The sequence below is a fragment of the Belonocnema kinseyi genome, chromosome 7 (assembly GCF_010883055.1).
Source record: "Belonocnema kinseyi isolate 2016_QV_RU_SX_M_011 chromosome 7, B_treatae_v1, whole genome shotgun sequence".
NCBI lineage: Eukaryota > Metazoa > Arthropoda > Insecta > Hymenoptera > Cynipidae > Belonocnema > Belonocnema kinseyi.
In genome coordinates, this window is record NC_046663.1 from 79,119,307 (window position 1) to 79,136,885 (window position 17,579).

Genomic DNA, 17,579 nt, shown 5'->3' on the forward strand with positions numbered 1-17,579 from the left:
AAATTAAAAACATTTTGAGATATGTATTTACACTTGATTCTAACTTTTATGTAGGAAATATTATAGATTTGACAATTTATTCGTGGCTTCAGATTCTTCATCAGTCAGATTTGATCAATCTTATAATAACTGAAGATACAATTAAAGTATATTAATTTTTTTTAGAAACCGTTCATAAAATGTAAATTTTACTCAATTCCAAACTACTTCAAGAATATTTTCCATAATTATTACAATTTTCTATAAATCAAGTACTTCACGAATCTCTTCTTGGTTAGGATAAGTACTATAATTAATTAATTTTGTTTTAAATCAATAAAGATTAACTTTTTATGCTTCTTATTTCCAAAGAATTTTCTATGTTGGTAACGAAGTTGGGATCCCTGCAAGCTGCCATTTTGAAAATTGATACAAATCTAAGCATTCAAAATATAATTTAATAGGTAAAAGACATGCTGAAATTATAAAAAGTGCAATAAATAAAAACTTGGAAACTTTTTTAAACATAATTTAAAAGAAGCAAAATGACTGAAAGAAGCAATTACTGTGTATAAATAAAAACAATTGTTTCATCTTAGGCAGAATTTTATTTTTTAGGTTGGCACTTTGGCAGAAGAGCAAGATGGCGGCTGTTCCGTATAGTGCTCGGTGACAGACTGACAGCGCCCTGTGACCTGTGCCTAGACGTTTCTTTAGCATTTATGCTGACAAATTTTCGATTTTTCGCATTAAAATCCGCGGATGATGTCTTGAACGACCCTTTGTGTGTTTGAGATCTAAAGGAAGTGAAAATGTCTACTAGATCGCAGTTAACGAAAGATTTAAACGGTGAGTGCCACCCGCGATGTTTACGTTCGTGTGTGTTCGATCTGTCAAATTCGCAATGGCAAAGTTCAGCCATCAATAGAAATTAGTATAAAAAAGAGTAATCAAGTTTTCAGTCTATTATCAATCGTTCCTTACAGGTAGTATCAAATAAAAAAATCTGAGTTACAAATTTAGTGTAATTTAGATTCTTGATTTTATACACTACATCGGAATTTTAAAATCTTCTTTGACCCATAAATACATCTTATTTCCTTAGAATCGGTGAAATCATTGCTCGGAAAGCACGTCAAGATCCTATTGAAGACTGTGGTCAAATTGGAGACCAAGCCGGATAAACTTGAAAATCGTGTATTGGTAAGTCAATTTTTGTGTACTCTGGTCTCGTTGTTCATAGACTTTTTGGAATTTCCGTTCTGTCAAAACGATGTTTTTATGATTAATAATAGACGTATTGTTTTGCGACTTGAATTTGAAATATTCTGAGAATATTTTATAATTTTTATTGATAATTTTCAGTTTAACCTTAATTTTACATTGTTAGTGACTACTTACTTTTACCAAAACTTAAGCATAATTTTAGGAACGTAAATATAATTTTCAAAACGCATGTTTTTAAAAAATAATGAAGGCAGTTTCACTTGAGATTTTGTTTTTTGAAAGCTTTTTACTATTAAGTAATGTTTTTGTTTTGTAACAATGGCTAATTTATGAAAATTTGCACTGCAGAATCGCCGCCAAACAAGTTTTCTTTGCAAGTACGATTAGATTTACATCAAAGCCACTTCCGTCTTTGCTAAACACAATTTATTATTTTTGAGATCAATCTTCAATTTTCCACACCATTTACATATTTTCTATTTCATGTTTCTAAGGAAAAACTTGATAAGAAAAGAACCTTGTTTATAAATTATCATGTATGAATCACCGAACACTATAGTGCCAAGTATGAAAACTATTTTTAAACTTGCATTTTAAAGAGAAAGAAAATAATTTCAACGTTTTAGTTGAAAGGGCGGCAGTACAGGATTAGATAACCAAAATTTGTCCGAAAATGGGTTTATTGTATAAAAAATAATTTAAAAGTCAAATAAGTAGACGTCGTGATACTAAGATTTTTTCGAATTTTGATTTTTTAATATAGCAATAAAATCAGTTTAATTTAAATTTTATTTACATTCTTAGAATAGTATCATTCAGAGTAAATTGTTATAGTATCACACATTCAGTATTCTTATTCAGCTTCCTCATATATCGAGAGCGACTTTTATTCTTGTGAAAAAATAAAACTTTTTTTGACTATTTACTCAAAAATGGTTCACTTGTTTTGATCAAAACGCTTTTGCCCTTATTCAGAAGCTTAATATCTCGGAAGTAAGTTTTTATTTTGTATTTAAACTGCGTATTATTTTTTTTATCGCTATCCGCAGTTGAGCTTGTTCCACTTTGAGATTATCAACTGACTCATCTATTTCTTCCAAAATGGATAACTTTTTCCAATCAAATTTGATGGTCATAAATCAGCAACAGGTCTTCCCGGAAGTAGCCTTTTGTCTGATCTGTAAATAGTTATTTTGATGTTATAGAATGTTTTTTCGCTGTCCTGGAAAATTCCGATTTTGTTAGTTATCTAGTTCTTTAGTACATTCAATACTTTTATGTAATGACATCAATTTTACTTTATCATAAATATATCCAATCTTTCTGTTCATATGCATTATTGATGCAATTTTAACATTGTTTTTGTCATTAAATCTACTCATCCTTTTTCTTTAGGATTCTGTTATTGTATTATAACATGAGGATGAATTATATTTTTTGTAAAAATTTAATTATTGCAATAATTCATCAAATGTATGATGAGAAAACTATTGAAACTAATTTTCTGAAAATTGAAGCTTTTTAAAGAGTTCAGAAGTTGAATAATTTCCAAGAAGCTTGTCATATCTCTCATTTTTTCAGGTATTTTCACCATGTCGCCTCTTCCTCTTAACAGCAAAAGTGCCAACCAGAGTAAATAATCTTGAATATTTTCACACAAAAATTTTGATCTTCATGCTTTCTTACATATTTTTTTTTCTTTTCAGATCGATTTTCACTTCCATTACTTAGAAATAACAGCAGTAGAGTCAAAAAGGTCAAATCTCTTCAGTCTAACAGTAGGCGAGAGAGTTTACAATTTCACAACAATAGGTGCTGCTGCAGACACTTCGGAAGTCGATGCTATGATCGAAGCTCTGCACACTGCCATACGAAATATATTTCCCACAGTTCCTTTAAAGTGAGTTACTCGAAGGAGTACACTAGTTTAAGATTTTATTCCTTCGCACTTTCTAAATTTAAGAAATTTAAATTAGATTAAAATCCAAATTAAAAATCCTATTTAACGTCCAATAATCAAATTGATGCAAACTCCTGTTAAAAAATAAAGAATCCAACGACCAAATTTGGACGAAAACGAACAAATAAAAACCAAAAATTCTATTGTAATATGAAAAAAAATAAATAAAAAAATTCTTACAAAAATATAAAAGAGGAAAGAGAAATGAGAAGGCAGCCAACCACATCCCCTTCTTTTTCTTTCTTTCATCTTTTTTATTTTTATTATCATCACATTACAATAAAATAACATTCAAAATAAAAATAAATAAAATTGCATTACCAACGTTTCGGTACTCGTACAGTACCCGTTATCAAGGCAAAACAAATTTAATAGGTAGAAATTGACAGCACCCATGAACAGGTGCTCTCTCTTTGATACTCTTTGTAAGAATTTTTTATTTCACTTTTTTCGGATTGCAATAGGATTTTTTGTTTCTGTTTGTTCGTTTTGGTCTAAATTTGATCTTTGAATTCATGTTTTTTTTAACAAGGGTTTGCATCGATTCGTACTTTCTTCTCGTAGTGTGTAAAATATTAATTTCATTGACCTGATGACTTTGATTGGATTCTTCCACTTATTTGATTGCTTTCTTTTGCAGTTACGTTATAAGAAAAATCGACGTCATACCAGTTAGCAGATTGCAAAGTATAAGAGGCAGTGATTTAGCCAGAAGTACAGAAGCAACGAGACATACTGGTCCCTGTGGAGGGTTTTCAACTCAATATGCCTGCATGTGTGATTTGCATGGGGTGCCATACAGAGAAGAAGTTGCTTGGGTAAGTTTCAGTAATTCAGACGTTCACTAAGTCCATGTTTTTAAATTAACTACTTAAATTTGCTTCTTCTAAAACTTGAAATTAAATGTTCAGGATGTAGATACGATATATTTGTCACATGACACGAGGGAGTTGAATTTAAGAGATTTTGATCATCTCGACCAGAAAGATTTAGTGCCTATAATCTCGGCATTAGAATACAACACGTGGTTCACTAAACTCAGAGTCTCTCACTTAAAACTAAGTCATGAACCATTGGAAAGATTGCTGCATGTACTGCGACGGTCTCTCTCAATTCAGGAAATTTATTTGGATAACTTGGGAATAAAATGGTGAAAAAGGCTGAAACTTATAACTTTTTTTCACAAAAGTTTTACATTTCCTTACAATTTTGTAATGAAAATTCTTTTTTAGGGATTTTGCGCACAAGTTATCGCTAGCTTTGATGTCAAATGCTAACTCGATGTTGCATACTATAGATTTATCTAATAATATGATTGAGGACAAAGGTAAGTTTCGATCCACGAAGATTGTCATACTAAAATATTGACGCTGAATATTGTTGTCTAGTATTGTTGTTTAATATTCTGTATAATCTACTCAATATTGTATTGTATGTCCACGAACAATTGCACAGACTGCACAGTACACCATTTTTTTTGTAATTTTTTAGGGGCCTCTAGCTTGTGTGGGATAATAGCCAAGTTAATGCAAGGTGTGCAAAGTATACCACAAATAATCACTAACCAAACATGCACTTAAGTTTTCACCATACCATTTTACTCTTCTTTATTCACCCATCTTCTTGTTTGCATTCGTATTTATCGTACGCATTTCACATCTTCATCGATCAATCAATCTTTTTTTTTCCCAATTAAGTTTTGGTACATTATCTGCAATAAAGAAATTGCTAGATCGATTTTAAATCTCGCGAAGCTATCTCGTCATTTTCATGAAGCATGCTTTTACTGCATCCATTTTTTCGTGTTGAATTTAACCAAAAGCTATACTTTAAGGTGCCTCGCACTTGAACGGACCAATAACAAAATTGCCCAAGGGTCTGCAGAAATTAAACTTAGCGCATTGTGGACTAACGGGAAAGGGCGTTGGTCAAATCGCACACGCTCTGAGTTTAAACAGGAGCATGCCGACTAGTCTTCAGCACCTAAACTTTTCTGGAAATACTTTAAAGGATGATATTAATGTAAGTATTCAGTGTTTTATTACGGTGGTGTAGTCCTAAAAGAAAAAGTGCCTCGCCGATACTTTCCATAAACTAAATTACCAGTTTTATGGGGGGGGGGGGCTAAAAGCTAGTTTATAACTGAGAGGGAGGGCATAAGTGAAACGTCAAAATAAGTAGAACGGGCCACCTAAAAAGTCTTTCTCTCAGAATTCTCTCGGAACATTTTTTTGTGCCAAATTCCACTGATTTTGCAAATAATTGTCAATTGAATATTGACGTATTCAATTTTTTTATTTATTTATATCTTGTAAACGAATAGAGATGTATGCTGTTTTTATGATGACGCGCGGCCTCCAACGTGCTTGCAGAGGGTGATCCCGAGAACGCGCCAGCACTCTCGCCTTGTTTGAAGCCGCGCGTCATCAGAAAAACATGAATAATTTCCTTCATATAAAAGGTTGCTGACATTGTTTTGAATATACTCGGTGACGTTTTAGACATAAAGAGCATTTCTGCTCATTGTTGCGTGAAACCAAGAATACGGTTTTGTTTGCAATTGTTTAAAAAAATGTTATAACTTAAAAAAAAAATTTCACAACTTTCATAATCTAAATAAAAAATATAGAGGTTTTAGCTTTATTAAAAAAAAAACGGTTCAGTTATCTCTATTCGTTCGCGAGATATAAATAAATTAAAAATTGAGTACGCCAATATTCAATTAGCGATTATTTCCGAAAAGTACGTAGAATTTTGCACAACAAAGTTTATGGGGTAGAAAAGTACTTGTACCTCTATCTAAAAACGTAGCTATTTTATTAATCCTAAAGAAAGATTTTTCATATGTCCCGTTTTAATTTTTTGACCCTATTGAAAAGGCTACTATTATATTTTTGTTTCGAAATCTATCTCGTTTGGTTAAAAATGCTATTAAGTAGTTAAAAATTTATGTATTTTGTAGAAGATGCAACTCTATTGTAAAAAATTGATCTTTTTTAACGAAAATTCAACTACTTTGTCAAAAATTGATCTTTTTTAACGAAAATTCAACTACTTTGTCAAAAATTGATCTTTTTAGTTGAAGGTTCATCTCTTTGGTTGAAAATAATTTTTTTAATCTGTCCATTTAATTATTACTCCATTTTGTGTTAAAAAACTATTTTTCTCTGTTAAAAATTTAACTGCTTGTTTAAAAATGTATCTTTTATAGTTGAAAGTTCAACTTTTTGGTTGACCTATTCAAGTATTTTGTTGAAAATTCGTATTTCTTGGTAGAAATTTAAGCTACTCCGTTAAAAATATATCCTTTTTAGTTAAAACTGCAAATGTTTGGTTAAAATCTCAAATGTTAAATGCTTTGTTGGAAATTCATCTTTTTTGGTTAAAAATTGTCGATTATTCGACTACAAGTTTAACTATTTTGTACAAAAGTTAGATTTTTTTATTCAGGAATCATAATTATAATTGAATTTTTATGCTAAAGATTCTGTTTCATAAAAAATTTATCTTTTTGGCTCAAACATTCAAAAATTGGGTAGAAGATTAAATTACTGAGTTAAAAATTAAACTTTTTGGCAGAAAAATCATATTTCTGGGTTAAAAATTCAACGTTTTTTGGAGATAATTCGCTTTTTGGATTTAAATTTTAATCATGTCTTTGAAGATTCATTTATTAGTTCGAAATTTGTTTCTTTTTATAGAACAATTATCTTCTTGGTCGAAAATGCATAATTTTGTTAAGAATTTATTCATTTTGTTGAATTTTTTTTTATCAGAGTTTTTGTCTGAAAACTTAACTGTCCATTTTGTATTGAAACTTTATCTTGTTTATTGTATTAGTTAAAAATTCAACCATTTAATAGAAAATTCATGTATATTTTGTTGAAAGTTTTTTTTTTGTAGAAAAATAATCAGTTTAACTTTTTGGTTGAGAATTTAACTATCTTATAAAAAATCCATCTTTCTTAAACGAAAATTATCTTTTTAATAAACATTTATCTTTTCTGATTTAAAGGTTTACTGTTTTGTAAAACTTTCGAAGTTTTAACTTCATGTTTGCAAAGTCACCTTTCTTGACTGAAAATGTACTTTTTGATGCACATTCAAGCTTCTTCTTATAAATTTGTCTCGAAAATTCAAATATTTGATTAAATTTTAATCATTTTTGTTCGAACATTCCATTTTGTTGTTAAAAATTCATCATTTTGGTTTAAAAATTCATATTTTATGGTCGAGAAGTCATCCTTGGCTTAAAGTTTTAGTATTTGGTTAAGTCTTTAACTATTTTTTTAGAAGAGTTGTCTTTTACTGAAAATTTCATTTATTTGTTTATTAATGCAACTGTTTTGTTGGAAATTATTATTATTATATTTTTTTGATTTGTCGTTTTCTGTTCAAAATTCATATATTTGTGTAGACAATCTTTTTTGGTTGAAAATTGAAATATTTTCTTGAAAATGCAATATATTTCGGCTTGAAATCTTAGAAATATAAAGTGTTTCGTATTGAATTCAATACGTTTTCTACATTAGAAGCCCAAAATTGGTAACGTAGTTTATGAAAGGACCATAACCGACTACGCCACTGGTTTATTAACCCTAAGATTAATACATTACTGAACATAATTCAGTTTTCGTAAAATTCTACGACATTACTTTTTTATTACAGAATTTATGCAATTTTTTGGCGCAGCCTAACAGTATAACGCACTTAGATCTTAGTGGCACTGATACTACTCTTGAATGCGTGAGTATTTTAATTATTGAATAATAGTTCATGTTTCTCAAGATCATAGCAAGATGAAGGCATATTTTTTACAGTTGTTTGGCGCTCTTTTGAGAGGGTGCGCAACCAATCTAGTCCACTTAAACGTCGCTCGCAACTCATTTTCGAGCAAGAAAACCAAAGAAATTCCTCCTAGCTTTAAGCAGTTTTTTACGGCTACTCTCTCGCTCAAGTACTTAAACATCTCGTGCTGCAAACTGCCACTGGAAGCTCTTAAGCACCTTTTACTCGGCTTGGCCTGTAATGAGAGCACGGTTGGATTAGAGCTAGACATGAGTGGAAACAACTTGGGTTCGATGGGTGCTCACGTTCTAGAATCCTGCATACATGGCGTTCGGTGCATATCGTCACTTGATATTTCTGATAGCAGTAAGTAACCCTTTTCATACACACTTCGGATAAACAGCTTTACAGCGAATGCCGTACATTTTTAAGAGTTTATTTTTTTCCAAACTCGTACTACTACAAATGGCTCTTTCTGTTTTGAAAATGTAAAAATATTTTGACAGAATTAAAAAACATATGTACATATTGGAAGTCGCAGAAGTGCAAGACGTCCAAAGGCGGCGGAGCCCTAGGGGACACAGGTGGCAATGCCCCCCCCCCCCACCTAGAAATCGACTAGGCAGGGGAAAAGTCTTGATTTGCCCCCTCTGAAATCGAATGATTAAATTCATTGTACTGTATTAACTAGAAATCTTCCAATTCTAACTGGCTTTGTTTAATCTTTGAAATCTGTCCAGAATATTTGTGAAATAATAGAAGTAATTATGAAATCGTTTAAATCTATCCAAAATCTTTGCGAAATGTTTGAAATCTTTGTAAAATCGTTATGAAATCTTTGAGATATCATGGAAACCTTTGTCAAATGTTTGTAAAATCTTTGAAATTTATCTGAAAACTTTGCAAAATATTTGAAACTTTTTTTCAGTCTTTTAAATATATATGAAAACGTTGTGCAATGATAGAAGTCTTTGTAAATAATAGAAATATTTGTGAAATCTTTATGAAAACTTCGGGAAATAATTGCAATTTTGTCAAGTCATTGTCATTTAATTATGAAATCTTTGGGAAAGCTTTGAAATCTTTAAGAAATCTTAGCGATTTCTCTAAAAATCTTTCTGAAATATTTGAAACCTTTTTGGTATCATTAGAAAATTTGTGTGTTCAATCTTTGAAGTTCATTTGAAATCTTTGTAAAATAATAGAAGTCTTTGTGAATTCTTTCAAATCTATCCGAAATCTTTGGGAAATATTTATGAAATCTTTGAAAAATTATTGCAATCTTTGTCAAATCTTTTGAATCTTTCTGAAATGGTATTTACAAAATCTGTGAAATCTTGGTTAATCGTTGAAATCTTCGACAATATGAATTTTATGTCTGTATTTATTATTTATTGATTATTTATTATTTATGTTCAATTTTTACATATTGTAATATTATTATACTATGTCCGAATTATACCATTCAATATTATAAGTCTATACCCCTGCCACCTTTAGAAAAAAATTAATTTTAATTTATGCATAAAAGTTAGTTTGCGGTTGTTTTGTGGAGTTCAAAATGATTAGTGAACAATATAAAATAAATATTTATTAACCCCAGAATTTCAGATGAAATTTTCAAAAAACACATTTCCTATTAAAAATCTGTTTTCTTTCTAAAAAAAAATTAATATATCATGTACGTTTCAACTCATTATAAGCTTAAATGAACTTATTTTGATGTAAGCGTAAACTCAAATTAAATTCGTATCAATTTCTGATAAAATATTTACTATCTGAAAAATGTAACCTAGAAGTTAGGACTCTGTTCAATACTTGTTTATTGAAAGGCATTGCATGACATACAATTTGGCGGATCGCCGAGGAGCATTAAATGTCATAAACTCAAGGCATTCTGGATGACCACTCGACCAGGAAATCACTGAGGCTTTTTAAATAATGCATATTTTTCTCTCATTTCAAGAAACTGCCCTTTTTTCTAGTTTCTTTCGCTTGAATTCAAACTGAATTAAAAACCCAATAAGCAAATCCAACTATGTTTTATTGAAATTCAATTGTTTTTCGTTTTAAATATTTTATTAAAAATTTATCCTTTTTTATGGAAAATTCGTTTTGGCTTAAAGATTGAATTATTTGTTTAAAAATTTAACTTTTTTGCTTAAAATTCATCTCTTTTAATTGAAAGTTTAACTATGTAAATGCAACTTTTTGTTTGAGCATTAGTTTTTTTCTAAATATCATCTATTTGATATAAAATTCATCTTGATTGAAAGTTATATTTTATGTTGAAAATTAATGTTTTCATTATGATAATTCAACTGTTTTCTGCTAAATTATTCTTTCCGATTTAAAAATGCAGCTATTTGGTTGAAAACGTAAATTTTCAAGTTGTTACTTCAACTATTCGATTGAAAATTCATCTACTGTGTTATAAATTTAATTGTTTTATTTAAAAAGCAACTATTTTCTGAACCATTCTATTTTTTAAATTAAAAACTCAACTCTTTTATTAAAAAATCGTCCTTTATTGGAAAATTAATTTCAATTGGTTGAAAATTTAACTGAAGGGTGACAATACAAAAATAAAAAAAAATTTATTCTAAAATGGGCTTATAGCATTCAAAAATCTTGAATAATCAAATACACTTTGTGAGAAAAATATTCGTTCGAATCCTCATTTTTTATTAAAGCAATAAGAAAATATCATTTAAATTTAAATAAAAATTTTAGCGTGGTAATAATTGTTTTCTTCCGGTTACGATATTTTTAAAAAGTATTATCGCTTATTGAAGAAAATCTTCTTTCTATAGTCCTTTCACGGATTAATCGTGTATCTCAGTGGGGTACCGTCACACTAAATTTTTATTTTCTTAGAACAGAATTTATTTTTGTGAAAAATTGAAGATTCGATTTTCTATCACTACTAAAACCCGATTTTCAAAACCTGTGAAATTGTAACCTCAAAATTCTTGGACGATTTACTCGGAATTGGTTCACTGTTTTAGATAAAAACTTTTTGTACCCTAATTCAGAAGCTCAATTCTCGAGTTTAAGTTTAAATTTTTTATTGAGACTGAAGATTACATTTTATATCGCAATCCTCAGCCTAGCCTGTTCCAATTTATCGCCAGTGTCGCACGGTATTATCAGCTGTAGATCCTATTTCTTTGAAAATAAGTAACTGTTTCTATTGAGTTTTTTTGGCGTAAATCAGCAGCGTAAATCAGCAACACGACATCTCGGAAGTGTACTTTTGTCTTATCTTTAAATTGTGATTTTGATTTTAGAGAATATTTCTTCGCTCTTCTGAAAAAGACCGATTTTGTTGGTTATCTAGTTCTGTACCTCTACCCTTCAACTATTAAAATGAAAATGCAATATATTTCGAATTTAACTCTTAGGAATTTAAAGCGTTTCATACTTAATTTAACATGGAGCCTATATATTTCTTTTATTTAAAAGAATTATATCTACATTATTCTCATACTATTCTCTTGTGTTCCTGAAAAGTCACCCTATTTCCCCTGTTTTAAGAGCATTTTCTGCTGTAAGACTGTAGTTTCCAGAGCATTGTTTTATGCGTATGTGTGTGAAAAAATATTTAAAACTTTATCAACTTAAATGTTTGTTTGCGAGATAAAGTATTTTTTGTATCTCTTAGAATTGAACCTATTGAGATGAGAAGGTTTCCGTTACATGACATTAAAATTGAGAAGAAATCAATTTTAACTGCTTTAATTTGCTGTTTAGTTCTGATTGCTTCAAATGAAAAAATCTCCATCTTTAACAGTTTTTACTTTTTAATTTCAATGACCGCGAAAAATGTTTGCGAACCGGGCAGTTACCAGAATTTTGTTCTGGTGATAAAATTGGCCGACCTGACATGACGAACAAATCACTCTAATGCCTTGTAGTTTTCGATCATTAAAAATGATAAAAATGAAGTGAATTTGATCGAATAAAGTGCATTTAATGGCATTTCCAACAGAATACAGTTAGTGCGCATTTAAAAACGTTGAAATATCCCTTTTTTAAATGCTACTCTATGCCTCCCTTCTTACCGTTTTCATAACTATTAGAATTGAGATTAAAGTCGATGTTTCATTCACAGATATGGATGTTGACCTGGCTCAAGTAATAACCGCAATCGGCAAGAATAAATCGATAAAACATCTGTATATGGGCCGTAACACTGCTGGCATGAAAAGCAAGCACATTGCTGTCATAATGGACGCTTTGGTGCAAATGATCCAAGAAGATGATTGTGTATTGCAAGCTCTGCATTTGCCTGATTCAAGACTGAAGGGTGATCTTTACAATTTGATTAACGCTCTCGGCAGCAATACATGTCTTCATACTTTAGATATCAGTGGTAATCATATTGGAGATCCCGGTGCGAGGCTTTTGGCTAAGGCTTTGCAAATAAATAATCATCTGAAGATCATCATTTATGACAGGAACAGCATTGGTCTTCTAGGATATACAGATATAGTCCACGCTTTAGAAAAGTAAGCTTTATTTATTCAAAATAGATTCATTTAAGTACTAAAGTAGAGCCTTATTCTGACAATATAATTCCTTGCAGAAATTACAGCGTGAGGCACATGCCATTTCCTATTTTTGACCTTCAGCCGTGTATGAAGGCTTCGGCAGAGAAAACGGAACAGTTAGTTAGAAAGATTCAGGATTTGCTTCAGAGAAATGTCACGCCGTGTAAATACAGTCATGGGCAAGCTTTCAGACTTCAACAAGGATTTTTGTTGAGTTCGACTCAGCAAATGGTCGATAGACTCGTTGTTCAGACACAGGATACTATCAAGCTTTTAGCTGCAGAGAGCTGTGATGCTAATAACGATATTAATTACGCCACTGGACTTATACAAGATGCTGATAATTCAAAGCAGGTTTGTATTCTTTTCGAATTAAATTAAACTCTTCAATATAGATACTTTATATACCTAACTTTTTTACTTATTTTCAGCTCTTGCCAAGGTTGCACGAAATGCTACAGAGAAAAGACGAGAATAATCCGATTGAAATGAAGCTTCTCAAAATGGCGGATGACATCCATAACGTCGTTTCTGTATACTTGCAGGTTTGTATTCCTTAAATTGTGAAAAGTTAAAAAGTTAAAAATATTAAAAATGACCTTAAATCTAGGATTCTTTGGATGCAATGCTCAAGTGTGCCAGTGAGCAGTGTCCTACAATTCTTTCGCAAACTGTGATAAAAGACGATGAAAGCGATCCGACAACCGTCGAGTGCGATCTTCGTGTCTCTTGCAAAGAAAAGAATCAAGTCGGTCATGAATTCATTCAAACAACAATTACCGAACAAGCTGGCGCTGATATTCTGAATAGAGTAAAGTATGTATCGACTTTCAGGGTGACGATTTGATCGGGAAACCGAGAACTGACCGGGAATTTAATTTAAAAACCGGAAATCTACTTCTGGTAGCAGTAAAATTAAAGTTTTCATTATTTTAATAATTTCTGTCAATTTAGGAAAGTGATTTGTACTTTATCTATAGTCGCGAGGCTTTATTACTTATTTTTTAATATTTTTTTATTTTAGTTTATTAGATTACTAATAAATTAAGAATTTACGTAAAGATACTTAATATTAGCCAAATTATTTGTTTATGTGCAACTATCATTTAATGAAATTGGTTTAACCTAGCAGATTGAACAATTTCAACGTGTAAAACCCGAGAAATGACCGGCTTTTTTATTAATTAAAAAGAAAGCTTATCATATTATTTTAAAAAAGGATTTTGTAATCTGTGAGATTTTTTTGGCTGACTTAAGTTTTATAATCGAATTTATGGTATTCCAAGCATATAGAAACAATAACTTTCTCAATTTTATCAACAAATGCATTTATCACGTTTTATTAGCTTTTTCCCCATTTATCCTAATGTGAACAGGGAATTTTAGAAGATAATTATCATTTTATTTCAGGACAGGAAGTTTCCGTAAAGAAATATAATATATCTTGGAACAGGGAATTTTTTACATGGAACGAGAATTCTTTAAAAGAATTCTATGTAATTCGAATTGAGAAGAAAGAAATGTCAAAGTTTCCTCTTCCAAATTTTAGAAAAAGAAAGTGCTTCAAGTAGTTTTAAAAGTAGAAGTATTGTTTCAAAGAGGAAATATTTCTAAATTATAATTGAAAATTTTATTAGATTGATCGTTAAGAATTTATTTTTAATTTATTTAAAAATTCAACTACTTGTTGTTAAAAGTAAAACTCTTTTGTTAAAAGTCGATTTTTTTGTTTGTAGATTCAATATTCTAATTGAAAATTCATCTCTTTAAAAAAAAAACTTTGTTCAAAATCATTTTTTTTATCTAAAAGTTTGAACTATTCGAGTATAAAATTGAACTATTTTGATGAAAATCCGGTTTTTTTTTATTTTATTAAGAATTAGATTTTTAACTGAAAATTCAACATCTCTATTTTTGGTTGGAAATGTATATTTTTTGGATGAAAATTTAACTGTTTGCTAGAAAATGAGCATATTTGGTTAAAAATTAAACTATTTCTTTGAAGACTTATGTACTCTTATGATTAAAAATTCATCTTTTTGGTAGGTATAAAATTCACCTATTGCAGTTGAAGGTTCATCATTTTAGGTCAAAATCCATCAGTTTGGTTGAAAATTAATTTCTCCAACTAAAATTTTTACAGTTACATATTTTATTCAAAATTTATCTTTTCTAGTTCAAAATTTAACAATTAGTCTTAAATTTTGTACATTTTGTTAGAAAATAGATTTTTTTGTAAAACATAATCATTTTCTTTGCAAATTGTCTAATTATCATTCCAGTTGAATATTCCATAATTGTAGCTAAAAATTCCTCTTTTTGGTTGAAAATTTATCTTTCGACTAATAATGTAATTATTCCATTTTTGGCTTAAAATTTATCTTTTCTAGTTAAAAATTCGTCTTTTTTGGTTGTCAATTGATTTTTTAATGTTAAAACATAATTATTTCAGTTTTGATTGACAATTTGTCTTTTTTAGGCAAAATTAATTTTTTTTGCAAATTCAACAATTTCAGTTAAAAATTCATTGGTTTAGTTGAAAAGATATCTTTTTGGTTTAAAATTCTAATATTCCAGTTGAAAATTCATTAGTTGAAAAATTGTATTTTTTTCTTAAAAAATTGATCTTTCTATTTGAAAATTAATCGTATTGTTCGAATATTAATTCTTTTTTAACAATTCATCTTTTTGGTTGAAAATTCAAGTATTTCAGTTAAATCTTCATAATTTTATTTGAAAATTCATCTTTTTGGTTTCAAATTTAACTATTCCAGTTGAAGATTCATAATTTAATTTTTTTTAATAATTTATTTGACAATTTTTTACTTTGTTTTGTTAAAGGATGTTAACATAAGAGCTTGCATAAATGCTGTAAATAATAATTATTTATTTTATCATTAATTATTTTCGATACTTTCCAGCGAATTGAATTTGGCAGTGGCTTCGCACGTATCGGACCGTGTTACTGATGAAGTAATTGAATCTTTATCGAGAAGTTATAAAACTTTGGTGAGGTTTCCTTTTAATTTCGCATGTTTATAAACTCCGAAGTATGATTTTTCAGACTACAATTCTTTAAATCTTTCATTTAGATTGGAGATTCGGAATGTAGAACGAGAAGCAGCACGCCCGACGTTCTGCGACCAAGTGCCGGTTCCATGAGTAGTGGCAGTGTTATTGGTGTCGCAGTAGGACCTCAATCACTCAGTATTGGTAGATCCAGCCTCGCTTCAGAAGAGGAGAGCACTGCAGAGAATTATTCCTTAACTAGCACATTAGGTCCATGTATTAACGATCCTTCGCCAATGGTAAGATAATTGATTTAATTTACTGAAATTAAATCGCAATTACGCTCTCATTTTTTTCATGCAACTCAAGAAATTGGATTACCTGAATCTCGTAAGTATAGTCTAACCATAAGAGTTCATTGTTCTCAAAGTAGACATGAGATGTTTGCAAAGTAAAAGCAAAAGATAAGATCTATTATTTTTATAGTTTTGATTGATTATTAATTTATTTATCGTTTGCTGTCTTATTGATTAATGGCAATTTTGTTAATTATGGATTTATTTATTTAGGCTACACCGCATTTGTCAAATAAACGGAAGAGTTTGCATGGGAGAAAATTAAGGCCTAAATCGGTGGTAGATTCGGTTGAAGGTCTCTCGGCTGATGATATTCCAGACTTGCTTCCGTCTCTTCCAAAAGGTCAAACTGAAGGTAATTTAAAGGGTGCAAATAAACAATTTTCAAAATTACAAATTAGATTCTATTTGATAGTTTTTTTTTCTCATGAATTGGCCTTTTTCAGGAATATCTGAGAACGAACATTCTTTGACGGAATCTTTAGACTCAGTTTCGGAATTACCGAATACAGTTGGACAGCAATTACAGCATCTCGTCAAGTCCAGACCTCGAAGAGCAAAAACGAGAGCGCCTTCTCGACCAATGTTGCGACCGGATCAACAGCCAGATGGACTTACTCTTGGGGAAGGCCTTGATGTTTTCTTTCGGCCAACAACGCCCACAACTCCACTTATTTCGCCTACAAGTGACGACAGGTAATTTTAGAACCAAATTTATACTCCTTGTTTATTATCTTTGCCAATTAACAATATTAATCTTTCAAAAATACTTTCAGTTTCATTTTTATTTAAGTTTGTTTTTGTTTGATTTTATTTTGATTCAATTCACTTTTTACTCCTTAGCTCTCTACACATCTTCCCCCCTACCGAAGGGAGTCCCAATTTATCTTCCAACAGTCAAAAAAGCATTCCACCAGACGTCGAAAAAAAATACGGCTGTAGTTCTCCAATGTTAAAAACTCTTCTTGAGCCAGCACCGCGTTCAAGATCCAGCGACAATCTTGAGAAATTCTCTCCTCTCATTGGCAGAAGATCTCAAGGCGATTCTCCCTTGACTGCCTCGCCCTTAGCACGTCGTATGATGAGTGAAAATTCGCATGAGAAGACCCTGTATGAAGGAAGTGCGGAATCAGGTATCAACGAAAGTATGTCCGAGTCATTGCAAAGAAATACTCTGCCAATCGTGGGCTCAAGTATGACTTCACGCCCTGCATTGAGAGACGCGAATACGGAAGAGAATGGGAGATCTTTGCAAACTAGTGCTAGTTTTAGTTCCTCGGACAGAGATACTGAGTCTCGACGAGCGCTTATGAAGAGAGCAGATACCGAGAAGACGGGACAGGTGTCTTCTGTTAAATTGAGGTCAACGGCCTTCGATCTTAAGAGTCCGACAAACGGCGCTGGTTCAAAAAATCTTTACAGCGATACTTCCAAATCTCCGGTATTGAAATCGTTCACTAAAGGAAACGGTCTTAATTCAAAGATAACCCCGCCAATCACGGCACCAAAACCAAGGCCTTGGAGTATGGCTACGGATAGAAAATCAGGTGAGAATAATTTGGAATTGAAATATTAGGTGCGCTAGTGCCGGGAACTAGTGAGACCAGTTAGAGTTAATACTTTGCCACATGAGCATTATACGCTTTTTATCCACAATTTTTTTTCAAAACATTATTAGTATCAATACTTCCGCGTGATTGATCTTCA

The 17,579-nt window shown here is 30.7% G+C and overlaps 1 protein-coding gene across 4 annotated transcripts in view; it reads left to right on the top strand.

The window, feature by feature from the left end:
• The first annotated feature begins 602 nt into the window (after nucleotides 1-602).
• Nucleotides 603-17,579, top strand: part of LOC117176202 (F-actin-uncapping protein LRRC16A) — a 22,903-nt gene continuing 5,926 nt past the window's right edge. The window contains exons 1-21 of one of the 4 annotated variants that reach the window (XM_033366316.1): nucleotides 792-828; nucleotides 1,085-1,182; nucleotides 2,788-2,838; nucleotides 2,913-3,106; nucleotides 3,807-3,984; nucleotides 4,078-4,316; nucleotides 4,399-4,493; nucleotides 4,658-4,699; nucleotides 5,001-5,188; nucleotides 7,835-7,912; nucleotides 7,987-8,320; nucleotides 12,069-12,465; nucleotides 12,543-12,861; nucleotides 12,939-13,052; nucleotides 13,118-13,323; nucleotides 15,429-15,516; nucleotides 15,600-15,815; nucleotides 15,886-15,906; nucleotides 16,086-16,227; nucleotides 16,319-16,568; nucleotides 16,716-17,419. In XM_033366316.1, coding sequence (XP_033222207.1) covers nucleotides 792-828; nucleotides 1,085-1,182; nucleotides 2,788-2,838; nucleotides 2,913-3,106; nucleotides 3,807-3,984; nucleotides 4,078-4,316; nucleotides 4,399-4,493; nucleotides 4,658-4,699; nucleotides 5,001-5,188; nucleotides 7,835-7,912; nucleotides 7,987-8,320; nucleotides 12,069-12,465; nucleotides 12,543-12,861; nucleotides 12,939-13,052; nucleotides 13,118-13,323; nucleotides 15,429-15,516; nucleotides 15,600-15,815; nucleotides 15,886-15,906; nucleotides 16,086-16,227; nucleotides 16,319-16,568; nucleotides 16,716-17,419 — 3,991 coding nt within the window. Of the gene's footprint in view, nucleotides 829-1,084; nucleotides 1,183-2,787; nucleotides 2,839-2,912; nucleotides 3,107-3,806; nucleotides 3,985-4,077; nucleotides 4,317-4,398; nucleotides 4,494-4,657; nucleotides 4,700-5,000; nucleotides 5,189-7,834; nucleotides 7,913-7,986; nucleotides 8,321-12,068; nucleotides 12,466-12,542; nucleotides 12,862-12,938; nucleotides 13,053-13,117; nucleotides 13,324-15,428; nucleotides 15,517-15,599; nucleotides 15,816-15,885; nucleotides 15,907-16,085; nucleotides 16,228-16,318; nucleotides 16,569-16,715; nucleotides 17,420-17,579 lie in introns of all 4 variants that reach the window. The other 3 variants (XM_033366318.1, XM_033366317.1, XM_033366319.1) reach the window with 3 other exon arrangements.